This window comes from Schistocerca cancellata, chromosome 1, assembly GCF_023864275.1.
Source record: "Schistocerca cancellata isolate TAMUIC-IGC-003103 chromosome 1, iqSchCanc2.1, whole genome shotgun sequence".
NCBI lineage: Eukaryota > Metazoa > Arthropoda > Insecta > Orthoptera > Acrididae > Schistocerca > Schistocerca cancellata.
In genome coordinates this window covers 275,629,566-275,655,295 of record NC_064626.1, presented here as the reverse complement: position 1 = coordinate 275,655,295, position 25,730 = coordinate 275,629,566, and the positions used below count along the sequence as shown (strand labels likewise).

At 41.9% G+C, this 25,730-nt stretch overlaps 1 protein-coding gene across 1 annotated transcript in view; it reads right to left on the bottom strand.

Annotated features, from left to right (window-relative positions):
• LOC126171176 (ATP-dependent DNA helicase Q4) overlaps window positions 1-25,730 on the bottom strand; it is a 131,470-nt gene that overhangs the window by 23,739 nt on the left and 82,001 nt on the right. The window contains exon 7 of the mRNA XM_049920781.1: window positions 24,792-25,091. Coding sequence (XP_049776738.1) covers window positions 24,792-25,091 — 300 coding nt within the window. The remainder of the gene's footprint in view (window positions 1-24,791; window positions 25,092-25,730) is intronic.

Below are 25,730 nucleotides of genomic sequence, written 5' to 3'. Positions count from 1 at the left end.
CAAACCAAAGTAATTACTTGCAACACAATATACTGGTGAAAACAGAGAATAAAAATGGTAAAAACCAAGGTAGCACCAGAAAGTTCAGTGCCTAGAAAGCCAATTACTTTTGTTTGAGTTGTAACTTTGCTCATGTAGTCCCGTACAATTCACATAGAAAGAAGTAACAACAACGACGACGACGACGACGATGATGATGATGATGATGATGATGATAACAGTGTGGAGCAGAATCACTGGTTGGATACGTGATGAAAAAGAATGGAAAATACGCAGAAAAAATCATCACAAACAATTTTCACTCCCTCATTTTTAAGGCAGATAATCAGCCTCTTTTACATATGAGTACTGCATGTTGTACCTTCATATTCAGTTAACAATAAACCTTAAATTGCTGTGGCTGATTGACACAACCTTTAACAACATTTATTTTTCAATCAGGTTGTTATAAATTAAGAACGATCCCTGTGGTTTTAAGAATTTATTGCTGTAGTAGTACAAACATTTTACTACAGAAAATGTCAACAAGCATGAGGTTAAAGTAGCTTCTATTTAAAGCATGTACGGCATAAGCAGTGCAATGAACCAAAATATTCTGACATTCTTCAAGTCATCATACCCTGACAGTGCACATGCTCTGTCAAAAAAGGAAGGAAGGAAAACCTAAGATTTAACATCCTACCAAGAATGGGCCCAATACAGACAGAGCAAACGCTCAGTTCAGTCAAGAATGGAGCAGGAAATTTGCTTTTTAAGTTTCAGAGAAACCAACTTGCCATTTGCTTTTGGTGATTTATGGAAACCGTGGAAAACGTAAACGTGATTGGTTGATCAGGGACTGTAAATCCACTCTTTCCAAATGTAAGTCCTGTTTCTTATTTACACCCAAACTTTCATCACGCATGAAGGAAACAAACATGATAAAGGATGCTTAAACATTAAAGTGATCTTTTTCTGGAATTTCACAACAAAATTCCTCCTTCACCTAATGGAAGAGGAGGATTAAATTGAAAGTATACTAGCCAAGTGCAGGGCACCACTTGACATAACTATGGAAATCAAGTAGCTGACACAACATTACTGGTGACTGCTGTGGCGCCACTACCCAGAAGATGTTCATCATCAAAAGCGCCTCATTCCAAAAACTGACAACAGAAGGATCCAAATGCAACCTGCAGAAATGTGCTTTCACGTAACCATCTTTCACATTTTGGGGTGAAACCTTCCGTCATTGGGTTAACATAAATAAAGAACCAATTTGTGGCCCTCACCCACAAGGAAAAGATGCCTAATGTCCTATGTGGTTTCCTAGCAACTTACAGGATCACCCTGATTGGTGGCCACAGCCCAGTGGAGCGGTTTCATGGCTGTTCATCATCACAGACTCTTTAAACATGCTGTGTCTGCCACCAGCACATGTCATTGTCTAGCCCACTCCTTTTGGGCGAGCAACCCAGCGCAGGTTCCCAAGCTCAAACACAACCTGATACATGCCTGTGGAAACATCTCTCCATGATTTTTACTGTGGCCTGAATACATGGACTTTGGTAACACTTCCACAGTCACCTTCAATTTCATCAGCCTGGTCAGCATCCGCAGGTTTCTCTGCCCCTGGTGGGCTCTCCAGATCTATAGAGGCTCAATAAACTTCCAGGAGGGGTCTCATCCTGTCCACGCCTTTCGTAGCAATGCCCATCGATATCAACCTGCTGCTTTTCCTGGTGGTGGCTCCCCAAATCAGAGGCTACCTACATTCTTTCCGTACAGTAGTCACTGCTGGAGGGGAAGGGGGGGGGGGGGGGGTAGGGAACTAGGGGTGCCACCGGAAGTCACTATGGAAAAGGAGTAGATGACGCAAAAATTACTGTCAGCTGCTGTGGTGCCACTAACAAATGAATGCTTGTCATCAAAAGCCCCACAAGTTTCATGTGTAACTCATCTTTAACAAAAGTGAAGACAACTCAGGATCTATGACACGTGCAATACAACTTTGAAAATTTTTGTAGTTAGGGGGAAGTGTTGGTTTTCTAACCACAGAGGAACTAAAGTACTAACTACTAATGCAAATCACACAGTGTTAACAGAATCTAACGATAGCTATATTACAGGCAGTTGTAAGCATTACTGAATATACCAGGAACAACTCCAGTGCCACCCATGTTCATGGCTTTCCCACCATTTAATGAACAACATGAGAAATGCAACGCATAGAACCAACATTAGCAGTTACACTTTTTTGGCTTGCCAAATCTTCAATACGGAAAGACAAAAGACCAAGCTTCTGTCAGAAATCCCGAACTCCACTACAAAATCTAGAACCATTAACGGATCTAGCAGAACTTGAGATGCCTAGAATATTTTCTTTACTCCAAGAATATTTTTCAATAAAAACAGATATTATTGCAGCCAGGTTAGATGTTCAGCTAGGGAAAAATGGTCCCAATCAATCTTGCAGACTGGACTGACAATCTACATGGATTAAGTAGAAATAGCAATTTCAAATGTTTGCATGGGCAGAATTACGTGAACACTCTAATCAGGGGCATTATAGTGCATCTTACTTCTGACTTGGAAGTGAGGAACATCTTCTTCTTCTTCTTCGATTGGCACTACATTCCGGGATGGGACTTGGCCTCCTCAATAATAAGTGAGGAACCATGCACTGAGGAAACCGGATCTATCTCTGAAGAGTAATGAGATAAGTTTGGGCCTCTGAATCTATCCACATACTCCGGAGTTTATTTATGATGAAAGAATCACATCACGTCCGGTGGAGCCCCACCTGCTCCAAGGCTCTGGACAACATTGTCAACAATCACACCAGGGGTGACAGTCCGCGTCAGAAGCAATACTGTTGCCCGCCTGTAAACTTTGTTTCCTTTGCCATGCACTAAGCAAGTGCCCCCATAAGTGCCAAGCACAACACAGTGCAGCAATAAGAGAAGTTCGCAAGAGGTATACTGTAGCAGTTCCAAGACAGAAACCCTCCAACTTATGGAAGTGTACCAACTGAGTGATAAATCTGCAGAAGTGCAGACTTCTCATGATGTAATCTAGCTTTGGTTGGGCTACTCTCCATCCAGTCCACATAACGACAGCTGTAGGAGACCCAGAAGTATACACTAAGGTCCAAAAGAATTCCCCCTATAGGCAAGAGTATTATAGGCCTAACAGCATTTGCAACAAGTGCTCTTGAAAAGCACAGAAACTCACATAATAGTAGGTACAGAAAGGTAGTTGAAATCTGAAATGCTTGCAGTGAGATTTTTGGAGAATATTTAAGTATTTGCTGGAAGGTTGGGCTAGTGGCAAACAGAGGTGGTGTATTTGTATCAGTAGACAAGAAAGTCAAATCCACCAAGACAGTAATTGAAGTTGTATGCAAGACTGTTTGGGCAAGACTCAGTATCATAAGTGGGCATCAAATGGTAACTGGATCCTTCATCGCCCACCAGACTCACCTCCTAATGCTTAAAAACTTTAGAGAAAATCTCAGTGTACGTAAGTCCCCAGATCATATTGTAATTATTGGTGGAGACTTTAACCACCCACCAATCAACTGGGAAAAAGTGATAAGGTGTCCTGTGGAACATTATTACTTCTCTGAAAACTACTTGCAACATGTAGCCCGTATCTCCACTCATGATGGAAATAAGTTTGATCTAATGGCAACAAATAGATCTGACCTCTTTCAGTATGTCCACATCAAAACTGGTATCAGTGACCATGACGCAGTTATGGCAACAATGATTATCAAAGTACAAAGGACAATTAAAACAAGCAGAAAAATATGTAAGTTCATTGAACTAGATGAAAGAGCAGTCCTGTCATATCTGAATGAGGAACTGAAAACTTACTGCACAGGACAGGAGCATGTAGAAGAACTATGGCACAGGAGAAAGACTAGCTGACCATGCACTGATTAAATATACACCCAGTAGAACACTTCATAATGGGAGGGACCCTCCATGGTCTAGTAACTTTAAAGAAACTGCTAGAGAAACAGCGACTACCGCATAATAGGTGTAAACAAAAATTACGGCTAAAGCTAGAGATATGCTGAATGAAATGCATTTAGTTGTCAATAGAGCAAATTGTGAAGCCTTCAGTGACTATTGCAGCAGATATTTTCGAAATATCTTCCCCAAAACCCAAATAAATTCTGACAGTATGTAAAGACTTCTCGTGGCACCAAAGTTAGTCCAGCCATCCATGGACATGACAGGAACTGAAATTAGCGAAGCAAAAGTAGAAATGCTTAACTCTATTTTCACATGTTCCTTTACAAAGGAAAACTCCCCAATTTAATTCTCGTACCCCTGAAAATATGGATGAAATAGTTATCCGGGTGAGTGGCATTGATGAACAGCTGAAATCCCTAAAACTGAACACAGCTCCTGCACCCGATGTAATTACTACACCACATTCTATTCTAAATTTGCAGCTCAGTGAGCCCCTCTTTTAACTACAATCTATCTAAGATCTCTCAAACATAAAACCATGTCCAGTAATTGGAAGAAACCACAATTCACACCTGTCTACAAGAAGGGTAAGAAAATGATTCACAGAATTACCGTCAAATTTCCTTGACATCGACTCGTTGTAGAATAGAACCTTAGAATATATAATAAGCTCTAACATAATAAAGCATCTCAAACAGAATGACACCTTCCATGCCAACCCGCAAGGATTCCAAAAACATCATTCATGTGAAAACCAATTCACATTTTCCTCACAAGATATACTGAAATCTTTGGATCGAGGCAGTCAGGTAGATGTAGTATGTACTGATTTCTGAAAAGCGTTTGATTTAGAACATCCATGCTTACTGGATGGAGAGTCATCGTCAGATGTAGAAGTAACTTCAGGTGTGTCCCAGGGAAATAGGTTGGAACCCTTGCTGTTCATGTTGTATATTAATAACCTTGCAGACAATATTAATAGTAACCTCGGACTTTTTGCAGAAGACACATTTATCTATAATGATGTACTAGGTCTGTTCAAAACATTCTGGTACATTCATAATTTCATGCCAGTAGTGTCTTGGAACAAAATGTGGTTGACATCCCTGCACACGCCTGTGTTTAATGTGTAACTGCCGAAAGTTTAATTGTTGTATGTCTATTAGTTAGTTGTGTGTCTATTAGTTATTGTTCAGTACTGTACTGAGTAGAACATTGTGTAGCACAGTTTGCAAATTTCGAGATGGTACAAATAAAGCAGCAACATGCCTGCATTAAATTCAAGAAAACCTTTGCAGAGAGACACAAAATGATGCAGGAATCCTACGGTGATGAGTGTTTAAGCTGTACTCAGTGTTACGAATGGTTCACACGGTTTATAAATAGCCGAGCAGAAGTTAAAGATGATCCTCATTCATGACACTCTTTGATGTCTACCTATGACGCTCATGTCAGGTACTTTAACAAAATTGTGGATGCCAGTCGAAGATTGACTGTCTGAGAGATTGCAGAAGAATGTTAACATTTCAGTTGGAACATGTCACAAAATGTTAACACAGCCTCTTGGAATCGATCGTGTTGCCACCAGGGATGTCCCATGGCTCACAAGTCAAGACCAAAAAGCCCTTCACCTCGCAATCTGTGAAGACCTTTTAGATCACACAAATGAGAACAAGATATGTTCCTTAAGAGAATCATAACTGGTGATGAGATGTGTGTCTACGGTTACAATGTTGAGACCAAGGTTAATTCTCGCCAATGGATCGGGAAGGTTCTCCAAGATCATAAAAAGTTCATCAGGTTAGGTCACATGTCAAAGCCATGATGCTGGTTTGTGTTCCTTCACTACTTTCACTTTTAATTTTAACAAATCTATTTGCACCCATTTTGTGGCTGTATACAACTGTGATGTCACATTAATATTTTTGCAGTCATATCAAAAGGGTGATGAAGGCCAGGACCCACAGAAGTTAAAGGCACTCCCTAATTACTTTCGGCAAGAAATCTGCTTCAGTATTTATGTAGGTGTAAGAAGAAACATATGAGTGGATGAGACAGGTATAGTATTGGGAACTCCACCTTTAAGTTTAACTAGAAATTTCCAGGTGATAAAAATTTGTAATGTTTTTGTAACTTAAAAGTCACTGGAAGCCTACAGCAGCTGCTTGCTTCAATTTGAACTTAACGTGGATTTCAAAATTATTTTCTCTTCTAAGAGATTGCGGATCCAGTTGGTATTACCAAAGAGAGCAGGGAAATACTCTTTGAAAGCTTTTCTAAATCCCTTCATCACATGTTCTTTAACTATGTTCTTGACATTTCCATTTGAAGAAAGATGAATGTTTACTAGAAAATTGTGAAGGGCATCAAAGCACTCAATTTCACTGGAATGTTAGACATGTCTCAACTGTGGTCTTTCTAATGAACATGTTGATACAGTCTTGCACAGTACAAAAGCTTGGACTTAGTCCCAGAAGTAAAAAATTTTAACTGTTGATTTTTTAACAAGAGGGAAAAAGAAGAACAAGAACACTGCAAAATAAACCACAGTCTGCAGCCAGACATTGAGTTGGGAAAGCTGTAGCTAGTGAGAAAAAGATAAACTTCATACAATACGAGAACATTCTGCTGCTAGATAGCCATCTGACTCCCATGTGTGTCTACAAAAATTTAGGAATACTTGTCATTTCCTCATATAGTATTGCAGCAAAAATTCAATAATTAGTGAGCTGCCATTTAATAAAATTAATTGCTTCCTCTGTATCATGAGGCACAGAATTCTTTTGCATGCACGTAACAATACACTGATTAACCAATTTCAAATGGAGAAAATTTAACCCTAGAATAACAAGATGGGGTAAAAAATTATCCCAGTCCGTAATATTTTTTATCCTATGTTAGTATTACTGGCTTCTCAGGAGGGAGTCACCATTTACCTTTCCATGCAGTATTATTATTCACACTGAGAAGGCTGTAATCTCTCAGGCTTTATTCTCAATCATCCTTTAATAGGAGTACGTCGAAATTTATCTGTCGGGGTAAAAAATAACCCTGCCTTGTTATTTATGTTATATTTTTTTCTTTACAAACTAGGTGGTGCTTTCTTTCGTAGACATAGAAAATGTCTTCTGACATAATATTAAAACTCCAGAGGAAATAATGAGTAAGTGAACCTGAAGACAGTCGTATCACAGACGACAAGGAGGATGACGAATTCGATTTAACACCATTTGAGGTTGATTCATCAGATAAATGTGGTCGCCAAGTACGGAAAATTTTATATGGCAGAAATGGGTATTGTTGGAACACACATTCCTTATATAAAAAGCGTTGAGAGTGCCAGCAAAGAATATAGTGGTAGAAGTACCTGGTGCACTAGGTGAGGCAACAAATGAAACATCTCCCTTGAAACTATTTGAACTGTTCTTTATTAATAAAATTGTTTCAATAATACTTACATACCCAAACCAAAAACTTGTTGATTCAAGGGTAAAATTCACATCACTACAACGGTATATTGGAGATATCGACCAAAATGAAATAAAAGCATTATTTGGTATACTTTTTATGAGTGGACCTCTAAAAAATGCCCATGTCACTTGTACTGTTGCGTAGTCTGTAGTATACTGGTCCCCATTTTTCCAAGGAGTTATGATGAAAAATCAATTTAATTTTTTAATCAATAATCTAAGATTTGATGACCAACATACTAGACTGCATACTAGAGCAGCAGACAAGTTAACCACATTTAGTGATTTATGGCATATGTTTGTCAAGTTGTACAGTCCCTCTGCTCTCCTAAATATTGACGAGACACTCCTTAGCTTCCAACGCAGATGCCCGTTCAGAATTTACCTGCCAAGCAAGCTGAAAAAATATGGGCTAAAGATAATTTCATTATGTGACGCGAAGACATATTACTTTCATGGGGTGCATCCCATATTTGGGAAACGACAATAGAGATATGTGTGTTTCAATTCCTACATATTATGTGATGAAATTATGTAAACCTATATATACGAAACAACATTACAATGACAACAGGTTTGCTTCTTTAGCAGCCGACAGAAGGTTGACAATGGTTGGCACACCACGCCAAAACAAACCAGAAATCCCAGGATTCCTGCTTCAAACTGCCAAGAATAGGCCAGTTTCTTCATTTGTATTCATTTACAGGACAGAAAAAAATGTTGGAGTCATACATTCCGAAGAAAAATAAAAATGTTTTTCTTCTGTCAATGATGCATGAGATACGTGAAATAGACGAGAAGGCAAAGAAATCGAACACAATACTTATCTGCAATGATGACAAACGGGGAGTCGATGTATTTGATTTACTACGCAACAACAAGACCACAGCATGAAAAACTAGGTGCTGGCCAATGCGATACTTGATGGGCTTTTAGATGCCTATGGCTTGTATAAGAAGAATGGCAACACAAACACCCGAAACAATTTTCTCAATCATTTGCTTTTGGGGTGGTTGAAGCAGAAATGAAAGACAGGCTCACAAGAAAAAATTTACACAAAGAGCTTCTCATAACCATGGAACAGATTTTGACACATTTTGGGAGCAATATTCCAATCTCAGCAGCACAACCAGAAATGATGCTTTTTTAAAAAAGTGGATGATGCTTTCTTTGCAGTCGGAAAGAAGACTGGAAAAGTTCCTTTGAATGCAGCGTGTGTCTGAAACCAGTGTGCAAAGACCATTGGAAAAATATTTGTCAAAGTTGCCATAACAGTTTAGTTTGAAAATGTTTGATGTAGTCTAGGAAAAGGGGTAGATTTTGGGAAAGACAGCCAGAGTCACACTTTTTTACTCTAGGGTTAATGAATCACCTTGTTACCAATGCTACAGTCATCAACTAATTTAATATATGACTACAGGTGAAATACTGTATCAGTAAACATTGTGCAAAGTAAAAAACTACTTGCGAACAGGCCAAAGAGATTACACTTTGCACCCATTACAGAGTAGATTCTGGCTGGCACCTGACTTGACAAGCAGACAAGACACATGGGCATCAAGGCAGACACGGGCTGTGGCAGAGCACCACAAAGCCCAATGGGTCTCGGTGCGGATCCGTCAGCTGCCCAGGCAGCCCAAGTCAAAGATCAACGGTCACTCACGGCTATGGTCCTAGGCAGGCCATGCAGGCTCAACGCACGCCTCTGCCCCTTGTTTGCGGACACAAGGAGAATTGTCCACTGTCCAGAAACAGCTGGAAACTATGCTGGACTGTGTCAACAGGCTTTCAGCTACTGCTCAAAGCTAGAAAACACTGGGGCACCAGAGGCAAAAACTGTGACATCTTTGATGCCATTGCAATCCCCTAATTACCCCACTGTCACTCTGATTTCCAATGTGAATCATCTAACAAGTGTGTTTTCACCTGAAGTGAGTTGTGGACAGTGGCAGATTTGCTTGTTTCTGGGCAGAGGGCAAAACCGGGAACTGGCCGCACAGATGGCTCCTTATGCCTCAGCAACAGGTAAAAGGTGCTATCCTCTATTGATCACACACATGAACCAGCATACACTGCCTCTCCTGTTCGGCTAGTGGCCAATTTTCCTGCCCAATTCTGACAAGTGCAGAGGGCAGCTGTGCTAGTCATTGGCAGCTCAACCATTAGGCAGGTAATGGTGCCCCTCACGGAATTAGCAGGTAGGTCAGAAAAGGATGCCGATGTGCAATCAGTATGTCTGCCAGGAAGTCTCATCTGAGATGTGGAAGAGGCTCTGCCAGCGGCCATCAAACACGCTCGGTGCAACAGGCTGCAAATCATGGCTTGTGTCTCCATGAATGACATCTGTCACTTGCGTTGTAAGACCATTATTGGTTCCTTTTGGTGGTTGGCTCATTTGGTGAAGGCACCATCTCACAAAGGGTACACGCTAAGCTCACTATCTGTAGCATCGTACACAAAGTCAATCACAGTCCTCTTATTTGGAGCAGAAAGGGATGTCTAAACGAGAGGCTCAGGTGATTCTGTGATGGTATCAGATGCAAATCTCTCAACCTCCAATATTGGGTGGAGAACTGGAGGATACCTCTCATAGGTTAAGTGTACACTACATGCAGGAAGCAGTTACTTTCTATACATATTAAGAGGAAACTCCCTTGGGATCAGTGACAAATTGCCTGCTAAAATCAAAGACACATTAGCCACATTATTTTCTGAGAGCGCTTGCCCTTGAAAATCAGAAATGGAAAATATCAATATGGTATCAGTAAACTGCAAGTGCATTCAAGGTGAGACACTATAATTACAATTGCTTACGGAAGGTAATAATGTCCAGATAGCACTGGAAACAAAAAACTGGTTGGACCCAAAACGGAATAGCAACAAAATCCCAAATATACATTGGAATATATACTGTACAATTACACATAAATGGCGACGGCATATTTATTGCACTGAAGAATTAGCAAATATTAAGTGAAGTTATTACAGATTCACAATGTGAAATAAATGGGTTGCACTTAAGCATCTAAGATGGATCACACATGGTAACTGGATGCTTTTTTCATGAATAAGTTTCCTGATCACAGTAAAGCAGTAGGGGGATAGTTCAATTTGTCAGAAATAGAACGGGAGAGCAATACAATCAAAGTATTCATGTGACATTATTCTGAATTTCTTCTCTGAAAATTACTTCAAGCGCACACTGGAAAGTTGTAAAGGGACACTCTCATCTAGCATTAATTTTCTTCAACAGAAGTAGTCAACACCAGAAATATCTTTCAATTCTGAATAGGTTAATTTTATCTCACCTGTTTTTCTAAAACATTTCATATGATTTTGTACACAATGTGTTATACTTCAAGCTAAAGAAAAAAAACTCTTCATTTTCTTTATAACAAACAATATGCACCAGCTCTGAATGTACAGCTGAAATTATTTTCTTTTAGAAACATTTGAAACTACGAAATACTTGGCACACTTAAAATTTCTGTTATTAATTATGCAATTTAGTACTGTTCATTATGTTTATCTCTGGATTCTTTTATAAAATAATAATATAAATTAATAGAAAATCATTTGTCAAGAGAATTTGTAAACCGTTTGGAATACTGTTAGTACCGCAGAGTGAAGGAATAGTGGGCATGCCTCCAATGTGATTAGACATGTTTTGGTAATTTGGAATAACAATGTAATTTCGGCTTTGTTAATGTAAAAATTCAAAAGACTGTGTGTTACAAAAAAATGTCGGAGAATAAATTATGATGAAGAAAACAAAAAATACAGTGCAGGTTTATTTCAAACTTATTATGTCAACTGGCACCATGAGAACCTACAATTTCAAAAATGTTGGCTTCAAGGATCAGCCCCTAGACTTGAAGAACTGGAGCCAACTACGAGAAAAGAAGGTAAGTAAAGTTTTTTTGTAAATCTCACTCCTCTCGAAGTTTATTAAAGGAAACTTACTGTCAGATTAAAAATGTATGCCAGATCGAGACTCGAACTCGGGACCTTTGCCTTTCACCAGCAAGTGCTCTACCATCTGGGTTATCCAAGCACAACTCACGACTCATCCTCACAGCTTTACTTCCACCAGTATCTCATCTCCTACCTTCCACACTTCACAAAGCTCTCCTGCGAAACCTGCAGAACTAGCACTCCTGGAAAGAAGGATGTTGCAGAGACATGGCTTTGCCACAGCCTGGGGGATGTTTCCAGAATGAAATTTTCTCTCTGCAGCAGTGTGTGCACTTATATGAAACTTACTGGCAGATTAAGACTGTGTGCTGGATGGGTCATGAGTCGTGCTTGGGTGGCTCAGGTGGTAGAGCACTTGCTAGCGAAAGGCAAAGGTCTCAAGTTCAGGTCTCAGTCCGGCACACAGTTTTAATCTTCCAGTAAGTTTCATATCAGCGCACACTCAGCTGCAGAGCGAAAATTTCATTCTTATTAAAAGAGTTAATTAACAAATGATGTGAGGGAGAGGTAGATTACAAGTGGTGGTGTCATCTGGGATCAATTAGCTAATAACGAAATTGTCTGTTGCAGAAGAAGGGAGAGTGATTTGTGTCGTTTGCAGTTTATGTATGAAAGAATTTCCGATCACGTGAAGAAAGAAGACAGAGGGCTGCCCAACAAAGAAAATAGTACCAAGAGTGAAGATGTGCTACCAACAATGACAGACCAGTTCAAATGAAAAAGGACTTTACAACTATAACCAGGGACATCTTAAAAGAAAGACAAGTACAAACTATTTGTGAAGCTCTCAGAATATTAATTTGTTTGTGGACTCATGTGCTTATTAACAAAATGAATAGAAATAAGGATAGGAGTGAGGCAGAAGTGAAAGCTGTAGGATGCAGTCACAACATGTCCGAGCCAAGTGAAATTGTAGTCACTAAAGAAACAATAAAAACTGATATTCTGCAGTTGATTTTGGCAAAGACAGTGGAACTGAAGGCAGATAACAATAGTAAATTGGACAGGGTACTAGATCAAATGGACCAACTAAGTAATCAAGTTTTAGAGCTAAAAAACGGGTTGTCAGAGAGGTTAAAAAGTGTGAATGAAATAGTTGATGTTTTAGAAAATAAATTTATTGTTTTGGAAAATGACTTTATAGTTGAATCAGACAATAAAAGAATGTTAATAACATCAGCATTGGACAGAACGCCATAGAAAAAAAATCACCAGTTTAGACCAAAAAATTTTAAATGTTGAAACAATATGCAAACTAATGTAACTGTTTTAGATCAAAAAAATTCAGCAGTTCACAACATGTGTGAATGAAAATCTATGTGCAAACAATGGTATTGCATGGACCAACATTCATATCAAAAGTTTTCTATCAGACAATTTACATCCAGTGTATCTCCTGCACCACTGTAGACAGAGTTTTGTGTCAGGTATGAATGACAATAAAAAAATTAAATTTGTTAAATGATGTTTGAAGGCAAAGCTCTATCATGAGTAAATTTAAATTTAAGTCATTGGGAAACATCAAAGTTTAAGAAAAGCTTTTTAGATAAATTTTAGTCAGAATCCGAACAGGGAAGAGTTAAAGGTGAATTTTTGAATGGTCCTAATTATAGGAATAGGTATGGTACTTTGAAAGACTTTTGTAAGAATCAACTTAAAAAATTAACAGACCTTGATGAACTATTTGATAAAATGACCTTGACTGATGCACTTAAAAGGAGATTACCAGAAAGGTTGCACAGTGGGATTTAGTACACAGGCATGACAACTGTCTTAAACAATTTTTACGATATGCTGACAGGCTGGATAGGGTAGTAAAAAGAAGTATGTACCTTAATAATTGGAATGATAGAAACCACAATAAGAATAACTACAGAAACAGAGATAATGGTAACTTCTATCAGGATCAAAGTATCAATATAGAGAGAAATTTTGAACATCCCCAGGATAGGAATAATGGGGATAACCACGACCATTTTAATAGGAGAAATAATCATAGAGGTAAATACTCGGGAAACGGCAGTTCGCCTCATTGAAGCACCACAGTTTTGGGGTGACGAAATACAACAAGCACAGGATCCTCCAGTTACACTTGCAATAGACAATAATAACAGTGTTAATGATATGGCACATGTATCTGAAATTGAACAGAAGGAATATCAGATTTCTCCTTTATGTTTTGATCAAAAGTTTTGGAATACATTTAATTATGGTGATGAAGGTGCTAATCTCAAACCAGAATGCGAAAGTAGTGAGAATTTTGATGTAGTAAGTACTAATGATTTCTTCTCTTGATCAGAAAATAGTGGTATTGATGTATGTAAATCGGAGCTGTGAAATAACTGAGGTTGGTAAGCCTCAGACTGGTGACTTATTGCAAATGAATGTGGACAATGTAAGTGACTTTGATTGTGATGAGACTTGTGTTGTTAGTGATGTTGTTGATGAAGTAATTTTGGGGAATGATGAAGATGATGATATGATATGATACTGTTAGGACTCGCCGATCATTCAAAGCGCCGCCGCGCAATTACGCGCGTCCTCTACGTGCGGCGCTGTCTGCCAGCCATGCAGCAGCTGCGCCACCTAAGCGGCCAGCCGAGCAGCGGCCGCTAGACTGGGACTCAGGGCTCATTCGAATGCTAACGTGTACACATGTCTTGCTTGTCAACTTACTCTGTGACTTATATGTGTTGTGTCGTTCTGAAATATATGTGTTAAACTTGACGTAACAATTGGCGACGAGGATGGGATTTTTCCTTTTCACCGTTGACCCACAGGGTTCCATGGCTACTGTCGAGCAACTATTGCAAAATCTCCTTGAACAGCAAATACTTCTAACAGCGACAATTCGCGATTTCGTCACAGCATCAAATGCGGGGCGTTTCTCGTCGTTGGCTATACCTCCTTTTCCTCCTTACGACGAGATGGCGGAAGACTGGTCTGATTATGAAAAACGTCTTCGACAGCACTTCTTGTCATTTCATGTCACGGATGAACAACCATGTAAGTCTCTGTTCCTTTCTTGGATTTCCCCTCAAATGTATCGGTTGTTATCGCAGTTGGCTCCTTTGAAAGATCCTGCGTCTTTGTCCTTTGCTGAAATGTGCTCACTTCTGTCTGTCTATTTTCAAAAGCAAACGCATGTGGTAGCCTCTCGTGTTGCCTTTTATCGTTGTCAAAAACAGCCACATCAGTCCTATCGTGCTTGGACTGCTGAACTTCACGGCCTCAGTCGAAAGTGTCAATTTGTTACTGACGTTCACAAAGAATCCTATGCTGATTCCATGGCAAGGGATGCTATTATCCAGTCGGCGCCCGACAAAGAAGTTCAGCAACGTGCCCTTCAGTTGGCGAATCCGACTCTAGATGAAGTTCTCTACATTGCGCAGTCTTTTGAAATTTCTCGCACCGCTGGGGCGCAAATAGAGGCGTGGGGTGATGTCGGGGAAATACAACCTCTGTGCGCTGTTTACGACGCGTGCAGCGCGTCCCTGCCGGCAGACGTGGCCACAGTGCGCTCCCACGCGCAGCCTCGGCCTAGCCATAAACAACCCACTAAGAAACTGCAGCAAAACCCATGGCAACTTCCTTCATGTCCGCGGTGTTTTACGAAACATTCACACAAGGATTGTCCCCAACGTTGGGCTGTGTGTCACAATTGCAAAAAGAAAGGTCATGTGTCTTCCGTTTGCAAATCCGACCGCATACATGATGTTCATGAACATGACATTGATTCTGATTCCGTATTGTCTGTCAATTGCACTTCTTCCCTTTCAGGGAAGTTATTCCTCACTATCCAAATCCTTGGTCGAGATGTTCGCATGCAAATGGATACCGGTTTTCTGCTGCCACTATAATTAATTCTCAGCCGTATCTTCAGTTGGGTTCTCCACTCCTGTCACCTGTCACTCGGCAATTACAGACGTACAATAAACAGAAGATTTCTTTCTTGGGACAGTTTAATGCTGAGGTATCTTACAAATCCGTCATTCGCACTGTTCCCATATTTGTGGTCGACCAGAGCAAAGCAGAAAATCTTTTTGGTTTCGATGCCTTTCTGATGCTATTCCTTATGCTCAACTGGATTCCTTATCGACGACATTTTCGTCCCTTTTTTCTCCTGGGTTAGGCCGTGCAAACGACTTTGAAGCTCATATCACGCTCAAACCCACTGCTCGGCCTAAGTTCTTTCGGGCTCGGCCCATTCCTGTGGCCCTTCGTGATCGGGTAAAACGGGAGTTGGATCGTCTCACTACTTCAGGGGTCTTGCTTCCTGTCACTTCCAGTGAGTGGTCCTCTCCTGTCGTCGTTGCTAAGCCAAATGGTCATATTTGTCTCTGTGGCGATTTCAAAGCCACTTTAAATGCTCAATGCATCATCGACACTTACCCTATGCCCCGTCCTGAAGAACTGTTCACTAAACTTGCTGGAGGCCAGTATTTTTCTAAAATTGACCTGTCAGAAGCTTATCATCAACTTCCTCTCGACGCTGTTTCCCGGCAGTTTCTGGTCCTTAACACGCCTTTCGGCCTCTATCACTACCAACGCTTGCCATTCGGGGTTGCTAGCGCCCCTGCTCTCTTTCAGCGATTTTTGGAACAATTATTGCTCCCTGTCCCTGGGTGTATCAATTACATGGACGACATTCTTGTCACTGGCTCCACCACGAAGAACATCTTCAAAATCTCCGCACACTTTTTCATATCTTACAGACTGCCGGTCTTAAGTGTAATCTTCAGAAATCACAATTTTTTCAGGCATCTATCACGTACCTGGGGTTTCAACTCTCTCGGGATGGTATTCGTCCGCTCCAGCAAACTGTCGCTGCGATCAATGCCCTTCCTCACCCTACATCTGTTAAGGAACTGCAGGCCTTCTTGGGGAAAATAGCATACTATCACAAGTTTTTACCGTCTGCAGTGGCTCAGCCGTTGCATCGCCTGTTGCATAAAAACGTGCCTTTTCACTGGTCCACGTCATGCGAAGCAGCTTTCCAGAAATTGAAAACTATGCTGAAACAGGCCCCGTGCCTGGCTACTTATCTACCTGGCCAACATCTTGTTCTTGCCACAGACGCCTCTCAGTATGGGGTCGGTGCAGTCCTGGCACACCGTTTTTATGACGGTTTGGAACAATGGCCATTATTTATGCTTTTCGTAAGTTTGGTGTTTTTCTCTATGGCTCAAAATTTCATCTTGTTAAGGATCACAAACCACTTGTTTCCTTGTTTCATCCATCAACGTCACTTCCTGACAAGGCTGCACACCGCCTCCAGCGTTGGGCTCTTTACTTGTCTCGTTTCAATTATGAGATTCATTTCCGGCCAACGGCTCAACACGCAAATGCTGATGATCTGTCTCGCCTTCCCATGGGTCCTGATCAGGCATTCGATAGGGATGAACTTTTGTACTTCCACCTGGATGTTGCCGAGCAGCGGGTTGTGGACGGGTTCCCCATCACTGGGGACCGGCTGGCAGCTGCTACGGGTTCTGACCCTACCCTCTCCCGGGTTTTACGCTGTATTCAGAAGGGTTGGCCAGATCGCCCGTCCGCTAAGACTTCTGATCCGTTGCGGAACTACTACGCTTTGCGCTACCGCCTCACGGCTAGCGATGGTGTTATCCTCCTCTCCACTGACAATGCTTCGCCGCGTGTTGTGGTACCTGCATCTTTGCGTGCTTCGGTCTTGCGCCTCCTTCACCAAGGGCACTGGGGTGTGTCTTGCACGAAATCTCTGGCGCGCCGTCATGTGTACTGGCCTGGCATCGACTCTGAAATAGCACACATGGTCGCTGCCTGCGGCCCTTGTGCGTCACAGGCTGCTGCCCCGAAGTCATCTTTGTCACCGTGGCCTTCGCCTGAGAAGCCCTGGGAGCGCATTCATGCTGACTTTGCGGGCCCCTTTTTAGGTACTTATTGGCTCCTCGTAATTGACGCCTACTCTAACTTTCCTTTCACTGTCCGTTGCACGTCACCTACCACCGCGGCAACCACCAGTGCTCTTGCCCGCATTTTTTCTTTGGAAGGCCTCCCTCTACTCTTGTTACTGATAATGGTCCGCAATTTCCCTCTTCCGAATTTGCGGATTTTTGTGCTCGTCATGGCGTTATGCATGTCACGGCCCCGCCGTTCCATCCACAATCCAACGGTGAGGCTGAACGACTGGTCTGCACATTTAAGGCTCAGATGCGGAAACTTCTGACTTCTTCTGCTGCTGATGATGCGCTTCTCCAGTTTCTGGCGTCTTACCGTTTCACCCCCATGGGCGACCATAGCCCGGCTGAGCTCTTACATGGCCGACAGCCCCGCACGCTACTTCATCTTCTGCGGCCTTCCACCTCACGGCCGTGGGTGCCTTCACTTGGCCGGTTCACCGCCGACGACCTCGTCTGGGTACGGGGATATGGCAGGCGGCCAAAATGGAGCCCGGGCCGCATCTTAAGACACCGTGGCAGACGCCTGTAAGAAATCCAGATGGACACGGGTGTTGCAGTGCGTCATTCGGACCAGCTTTAGCCTCGTGTGCCAGCAACGCCTGTCCCGAATGCCGCTACACCACCTCTGGCTCTACCTGACGTTCGGGCTCTTGGCATCTCTCAATACTCACAACGCAACCCTCTCACCGTCATCGCGATGCCAGCACAAGAACGGACGCCACCAGGAGATGTGCCCATGCAGGAACTGGATGACCATCCTCTGTCAGAGCAAATGTACTCGCCTCCTCCTCCAACGGACGCCGACACATCGCCCATGTCTCCTGTCATATCAACTGGACTTGCCGCAACGGGCAGGTCGGTGCATGGGGCCCCAGCAGATTCGACCCCTACGTCTCCTGTCATCTCGACCCGTTATCATCGGGGACACTTCCGTCCGTACGGAAAGCCTCCTCCTTGAGACTTTATGGTGAGTCAAACAACGCCTATGGACGTTAGCCATCTCCAGGACACCTCCATCAAGACCAGTGCTACAATTTCAAAGGGGGGAAAGTGTTGTGACTCGCTGATCATTCAAAGTGCTGCCACGCAATTACGCGCGTCCTCTACGTGCGGCGCTGTTTGCCAGCCATGCAGCAGCTGCGCCACCTAAGCGACCAGCCGAGCAGCGGCCGCTAGACTGGGACTCAGGGCTCATTCGAATGCTAACGTGTACACATGTCTTGCTTGTCAACTTACTCTGTGACTTATATGGGTTGTGTCGTTCTGTAATATATGTGTTAAACTTGACGTTATAACAGATATGATTATGATTATGATGATGATGATGATGATGTGTTTGTGGAGTTTAAGAATAATGAAGTTTCAGAGTTACTTGTGAATGAAATTGACAACACTGGTAAGGTAAATGATATATGTGATATTGCAAGTGTGAGTCATAGAATATCAGTCCAGTCAAAACAGTCTTTCATTAATGTCACGTATAATAATGATCCAAACAGTAAAGGTGAGTTATCTGTGAGTCTAGAGAACAAAGGTGAAAACTTCTTAAAGTTTGTTTGGGACCAGTTTGATGCTAACATAGATAAATGTGCATTCTGGAATAAGTTAGCTCTGGTTAGTTAGAATTTGTACCCAAATTGGAGGAATGAAGTGAAAGAAAATCTATGCAGGAATTGTAATTTTGACAGTAATATACACTCCTGGAAATTGAAATAAGAACACCGTGAATCCATTGTCCCAGGAAGGGGAAACTTTATTGACACATTCCTGGGGTCAGATACACCACATGAGCACACTGACAGAACCACAGGCACATAGACACAGGCAACAGAGCATGCACAATGTCGGCACTAGTACAGTGTATATCCACCTTTCGCAGCAATGCAGGCTGCTATTCTCCCATGGAGACGATCGTAGAGATGCTGGATGTAGTCCTGTGGAACGGCTTGCCATGCCATTTCCACCTGGCGCCTCAGTTGGACCAGCGTTCGTGCTGGACGTGCAGACCGCATGAGACGACGCTTCATCCAGTCCCAAACATGCTCAATGGGGGACAGATCCGGAGATCTTGCTGGCCAGGGTAGTTGACTTACACCTTCTAGAGCACGTTGGGTGGCACGGGATACAAGCGGACGTGCATTGTCCTGTTGGAACAGCAAGTTCCCTTGCCGGTCTAGGAATGGTAGAACGATGGGTTCGATGACGGTTTGGATGTACCGTGCACTATTCAGTGTCCCCTCGACGATCACCAGTGGTGTACGGCCAGTGTAGGAGATCGCTCCCCACACCATGATGCCGGGTGTTGGCCCTGTGTGCCTCGGTCGTATGCAGTCCTGATTGTGGCGCTCACCTGCACGGCGCCAAACACGCATACGACCATCATTGGCACCAAGGCAGAAGCGACTCTCATCGCTGAAGACGACACGTCTCCATTCGTCCCTCCATTCACGCCTGTCGCGACACCACTGGAGGCGGGCTGCACGATGTTGGGGCGTGAGCGGAAGACGGCCTAACGGTGTGCGGGACCGTAGCCCAGCTTCATGGAGACGGTTGCGAATGGTCCTCGCCGATACCCCAGGAGCAACAGTGTCCCTAATTTGCTGGGAAGTGGCAGTGCGGTCCCCTACGGCACTGCGTAGGATCCTACGGTCTTGGCGTGCATCCGTGCATCGCTGCGGTCCGGTCCCAGGTCGACGGGCACGTGCACCTTCCGCCGACCACTGGCGACAACATCGATGTACTGTGGAGACCTCACGCCCCACGTGTTGAGCAATTCGGCGGTACGTCCACCCGGCCTCCCGCATGCCCACTATACGCCCTCGCTCAAAGTCCGTCAAGTGCACATACGGTTCACGTCCACGCTGTCGCGGCATGCTACCAGTGTTAAAGACTGTGATGGAGCTCCGTATGCCACGGCAAACTGGCTGACACTGACGGCGGCGGTGCACAAATGCTGCGCAGCTAGCGCCATTCGACGGCCAACACCGCGGTTCCTGGTGTGTCCGCTGTGCCGTGCGTGTGATCATTGCTTGTACAGCCCTCTCGCAGTGTCCGGAGCAAGTATGGTGGGTCTGACACACCGGTGTCAATGTGTTCTTTTTTCCATTTCCAGGAGTGTATTTTGTGTCTCTTCTGTAACAAGTGACATTAGTTGTGCCACTGCGTTCAGTCTTTATCTGATAACATGAATAACCAAAGTAATGCTATGATACCAGCAAAGTTGATAAAACCCTATAAAAAACAGTGTGGATGTAGCATTTGATCAAATTGAAGGTGATCTTTTGCATGAAGTGTCGGATGATGATAAGATGATTCAGATTTTGGGTGTCCTTACATTAATATTAAGATTGAACAGTTGGATGGTAACTGTTTGATTGATACAGGAAGCCCAGATATGTGGTATATCTGAACAATTTAGAGATAAGATTAGGTATAAGAAGAATTTTGTGGAAACGATCACTGTAGGTGTAAAGATTAGAGGAGCTACAGGTAAGCAAAGCAAATTGGCAATATCTCAAGTATTAACATTTAGTATACAAAAAAAGTCCTTTGAACATGGATGCATAATGATCCCTAGTCTGGAAGAAAATGTACACTATGTTTGGAGATTCATACGACTACATACTTGTTTTTTGTTTGTCAGGATTGTAGTATGTAAGATCATGTGATTTCTTAAGTTCTGTCTTATCTACTGACTGGGTAAGAGGCAAATTTATTGCCCTGTGTACACTCTGCACCCACTGATGTGAGGACCTGTTGGGAATGACACAATCTGTCTAAATTTAAAAAAATAAGTGTGTACCCTAAAAGAGATTGCCGGTAATAATGGTTATAACTCCAACACAGTCGATAATATAATTGAGCGCAAAACGAAAGACAGTTTCCACGTTAATGAGGTCCGTGAACAACAGGGACGAACGTAAGAGATTTACAGCTATTCCGTTTCTAGGAAACATATCTTATAAAATGCAATGTGTGCTCCATGAACATGACTGTAATGTAGCATTTTCCAACAGCAATAGCTTAAAACGGAATTTTATTTGTTTCAGCAATAACAATTATAATAAGCTATTGCAATCAGGAGTTTATAAACTGAAGTGTAATGTTTGCTCGGCATATTACATAGGGCAAACAGGTAGGTCTATTGCCATAAGGTATAAAGAAGTAACATATGCCATCGAGGATGGGTATGAATAAGAATGGGTCAACGTTTGCTGAACACATCATTGAAGAAGGACATATGCCCCAACCTGTTAATGACACCGAACTATTGTGTAATGAAGCAAAGAGTATGAAATTAGATTTATTGCAGGAGGTGCACATATACAAGCACAAAAAGTCTGACAGTAGGTATTTACTGAATGATCAGTGTTAAGTTCCAGCTACCTTGAAGGTTTTCAGCCCGTATTGGGCATAGCAGACAGGCACTAGTAGTTACTCGATTGTGCCACATGATCGTAGGATTATCTTTTGAGATTAACTAGTGTTTTAGGACAGTGCTCCAGTAGGAATTTCTCATAAATAGTCATGAGCTGCTTTTATGTTAACAGTGGTTTATGTCGAGACAGATAGGTTAATGTGTCCTTTGTTATCTTGTCTGATGTTACCGCACTTATGCACTAGGGTGCTGGTCATAGAAATAATGTCAATCATTGGTAGTGTGGCTATGTACAACGACTACAGTCGGCGGGTAGAATTAGCCCTACAAGCTACTAGAGGAGGAGGAGGAGATTAGTGTTTAACGTCCCATCGACAATGAGGTCATTAGAGACAGAGCGCAAGCTCAGGTGAGGGAAGGACGGGGAAGGAAATCGGCCGTGCCCTTTCAGAGGAACCATCCCAGCATTTGCCTGAAGCGATTTAGGGAAATCACGGAAAACCTAAATTAGGATGGCCAGAGACGGGATTGAACCGTCATCATCCCGAATGCGAGTCCAGTGTGCTAACCAGTGCACCACCTCGCATGGTACAAGCTACTAGAGCGTATAATGTAACCTGAAGTTTTATTTGCATATGATAGTCCCGTTTTTGAATCATGCATCAAATAGTGATATGAAAAATTTTGTTATATGAAATTATTAATGTTCTACCAATCTAGCGATCGTACACAACAGTATTTCATCTGTTGGACATTCGTATTAATAGTATATGGCCCTTCATTTGCACATAGAGGCATGTTGTTAATTTATTGCCGTATATAGTGACTAGCTGCCTGATAAACAGTGCAACGTAGCTCACTGTGGTGAGCGCCACTTATGGTGCGTGGGGTGCAGCACATTTGACAACCGTGCACCCAGTATAACAGAGGTAGTGGCAGAGGACATACGGTGCCATATGTAATTTTACTTACGTTCGAAACAGGCTTATGTCTGTTGAAGTTATTTTATTGGTCTTGATGCAGCCGCTGGGATAATACATTTTTCATTTATTAGTGTGTACGTGAGTAATACGTTATCACTTACCTAATTTTGAAGTTTATGAGTAGATTGTATCACTGGTCTAGATGTTACTTTGATCATTTTTAGGACTTCTGAAGAAGGCTATATTGATATAGCAGAAACCATGGTCAAGGTTTAAAATAAACATAATTTAGTGCAACTGTGGGCTGTTTTTCATTCGAGACAATTTCGTAATGGTTGCTGTTGTCGCTGCCATGATGAAAATAATGGAGCAGTCTAGTACTCAGTGCTGATTTTTTGTGCGCTGCCTTGCACCACTGAAATAATGTTGTAGAAGTTATCATATACTCTTTACAAAATGTGACACCAGACACTCAATTATGGAATGTGGGCTTCATTCGGTTGTAAGTCAGTCTGCCTTCCATAACAATGAACATGCTCTTTTACCTTGGATCAAAAAAAGAAGAAAAATGGCCACTTGTAAGTGCCATGCCAACTACCTTTGCATGTGTAATACCCAAAAAAACTTGCTTTTTTATAAGGATGTCTTCTGCTGTTTATCAAAATAGTAAAGTAAGCTGATATGCCCTTTTGTTACCTGAAAAGATGTATGTATTACATACCACGTAATTTTTACGTAATTTACGTTATTATATAATATATTTTAATTACCGGTCATGGATGCTGAATAGAATACAAAAAGAACCAGAAGTCTAGAGTTCAAAACAGGCTTGGAACAGCTCTGTAATGGGCATGCGCTGCAAACGAAACGAACAACAACTCGATACTGAACTAACTAGGAGCAGTCGGCAGTGGAACTGCAATGAGTGGCCACATGAAGAAGGCTGGGACTGGGACCGGGACCTAGACTGAGTTGGGAATGGGACCGAGAATGCGGCTGGAACAAGATTGACCGTTTCCCGTTCCCAGGAACCATAAGTAGAAAGCCGCGACCAAAGTGAACTATAACGACTGTTCTTTAGATTTCGTTCCTCACTCCTTCCGTTCATGTTGGTGAACCATTCGTTTGGACCCCTTAGTTCACGAACGACCGTTCTCTACAGTAAACATAAGCTGTGATAGCATCAAAGACTGTTAAGAAATAGACACATTTTTTTCCCCTAGGCAAGAATTACAAGATGCAAATTTCAGAGTATCTGAGTAGTCAACAGAATTTAGTGTTGCAGACAAAGATGTGGAGCACAAATGAATAAAATTTAAAAGTGTCATTAATAAACCTCGGATGAGTTTTGTGCCTGGAGTCAAAAATTCCTCGCAGATAGAGTTCAACACGTCCCTCTTAATAGAAGAAAATCAACAAGTGTAAAGGTAAATTGACAACAGTATGATAGGACCATTACTGTTTACAAATATGTGAACGATCTTGTGGAGAATGCTGGATCCACCATGAAGCTGTTTGCCAATGATGTGGCTGTCTGTAAGAAGGCAGCAAAATCAGAAGACTTGCAAACTGCAAGACAACCTCCAAAGGATTAATCACTGGTGTAGAGACTGTTAGTTGGTCCCGAATGTAAATAAAACGTAAAATATTGCACCTACACAGGAGAAGAAATTTATTATTGTACAATTACACTATTGGTGACAAACTGATGGAAGCAGTAACACCATAAAATGCCTAGCAATAACCATCTGGAGTGACATTATGTGAAACAACCACATAAAATAAACAGTAGGAAAAGCATACGGCATACTGAGATTCATAAGAACAATCTTTAGGAAATGTAATTTGTCCAAAAAAGATGTGGCTTGTAAAAGTCTAATTTCACCGATTCTTGGGTATTGCTCAAGAGATCAACAAGATCTAACAAAAAGTGCAGCATTTTATCATATCATTTAGTGGCTGTGAGAGCATTATGATGGTGTTCATCAGATGAAACAAGGCAGGCATTGTGCATCACAGAAAGGTTTACTACTGAAATTCCAAGAGAGTACATTCCTGGAAGAATCTGACAACACTGGAAAATGAACCAAAATCTCAAAAGAGTGAAATGTAATCGCTGGCATACAGCACAATATACAACCTACCTGCAAGAATGTCCTGAGGAGGGTGGCCAGTCTCTCACATTCCTCTCTTCTTGTGCAATATATGATAGCAGACTGACAATCCTTAAAATGGGTATTAGTGAGAAGCTTGATTAGTGCTTCATCCTTGTTCTCATCTTTAGAAACTGTCAGTACAAGATTGTTGGGAAGAGGAATGTCCTTGATCACCCCCTTCTCTCCATCTGGAATGTCTAAGTGCTGAACTATACTAGCACACGTCGAGTTTGTTGCAGTAGCAGTCAGTCCCAAGATAGTACGGACTTTGAGTTTCTCTCGTAACACCTGAAATGTAAAATAATAAAACTGAAGGTAACTACATGCAGAAGGAAATTTACTAATGTAATGCGGCGATTAGTGAAAACTGACGGGGTCAATGGAAGGAAGTGCTAACTCACGATGCCATCAGTTAGAACTGTCACACATTATAAGTTGGTTAATTTGGCAACAAGAACATAACAATTTATACAGACATTCCTCTCTACCTGTACAAATTAAACTTCTTGTTATCAGCATGTGGTGCATTCAAAATCACAACACACAGTGTGATCAGACAAATCCGACTACTGAAGGTTAGCACTTTTCTCCCCACCCCTTCAATTGTTCTAAAATGTTTTTAAAAGTAAAATTTTCACTTAAAAGTAAATTACATTAAATAAAGATTATGAATTAGTTCTTGTTCATAAATATGAAGACACCCCTTATGTAATATAGAATATGACTTGTGGACTTTTTAAAGTAGTGACTGCTCCAAAGATTATCATTTTCAATCAACGTAAAGTACTTGTATAAACATAGTGTGAAAAAGGCAATGAAAAAAGTACTGAAAAGTAAACACAACAGCAGAGAAACCAGAAAATGGGTGAACGGACGGAATGGACAGCAGCCAGGATATTGTTAGCTGATAGCGTTCTGCAGAAAAAC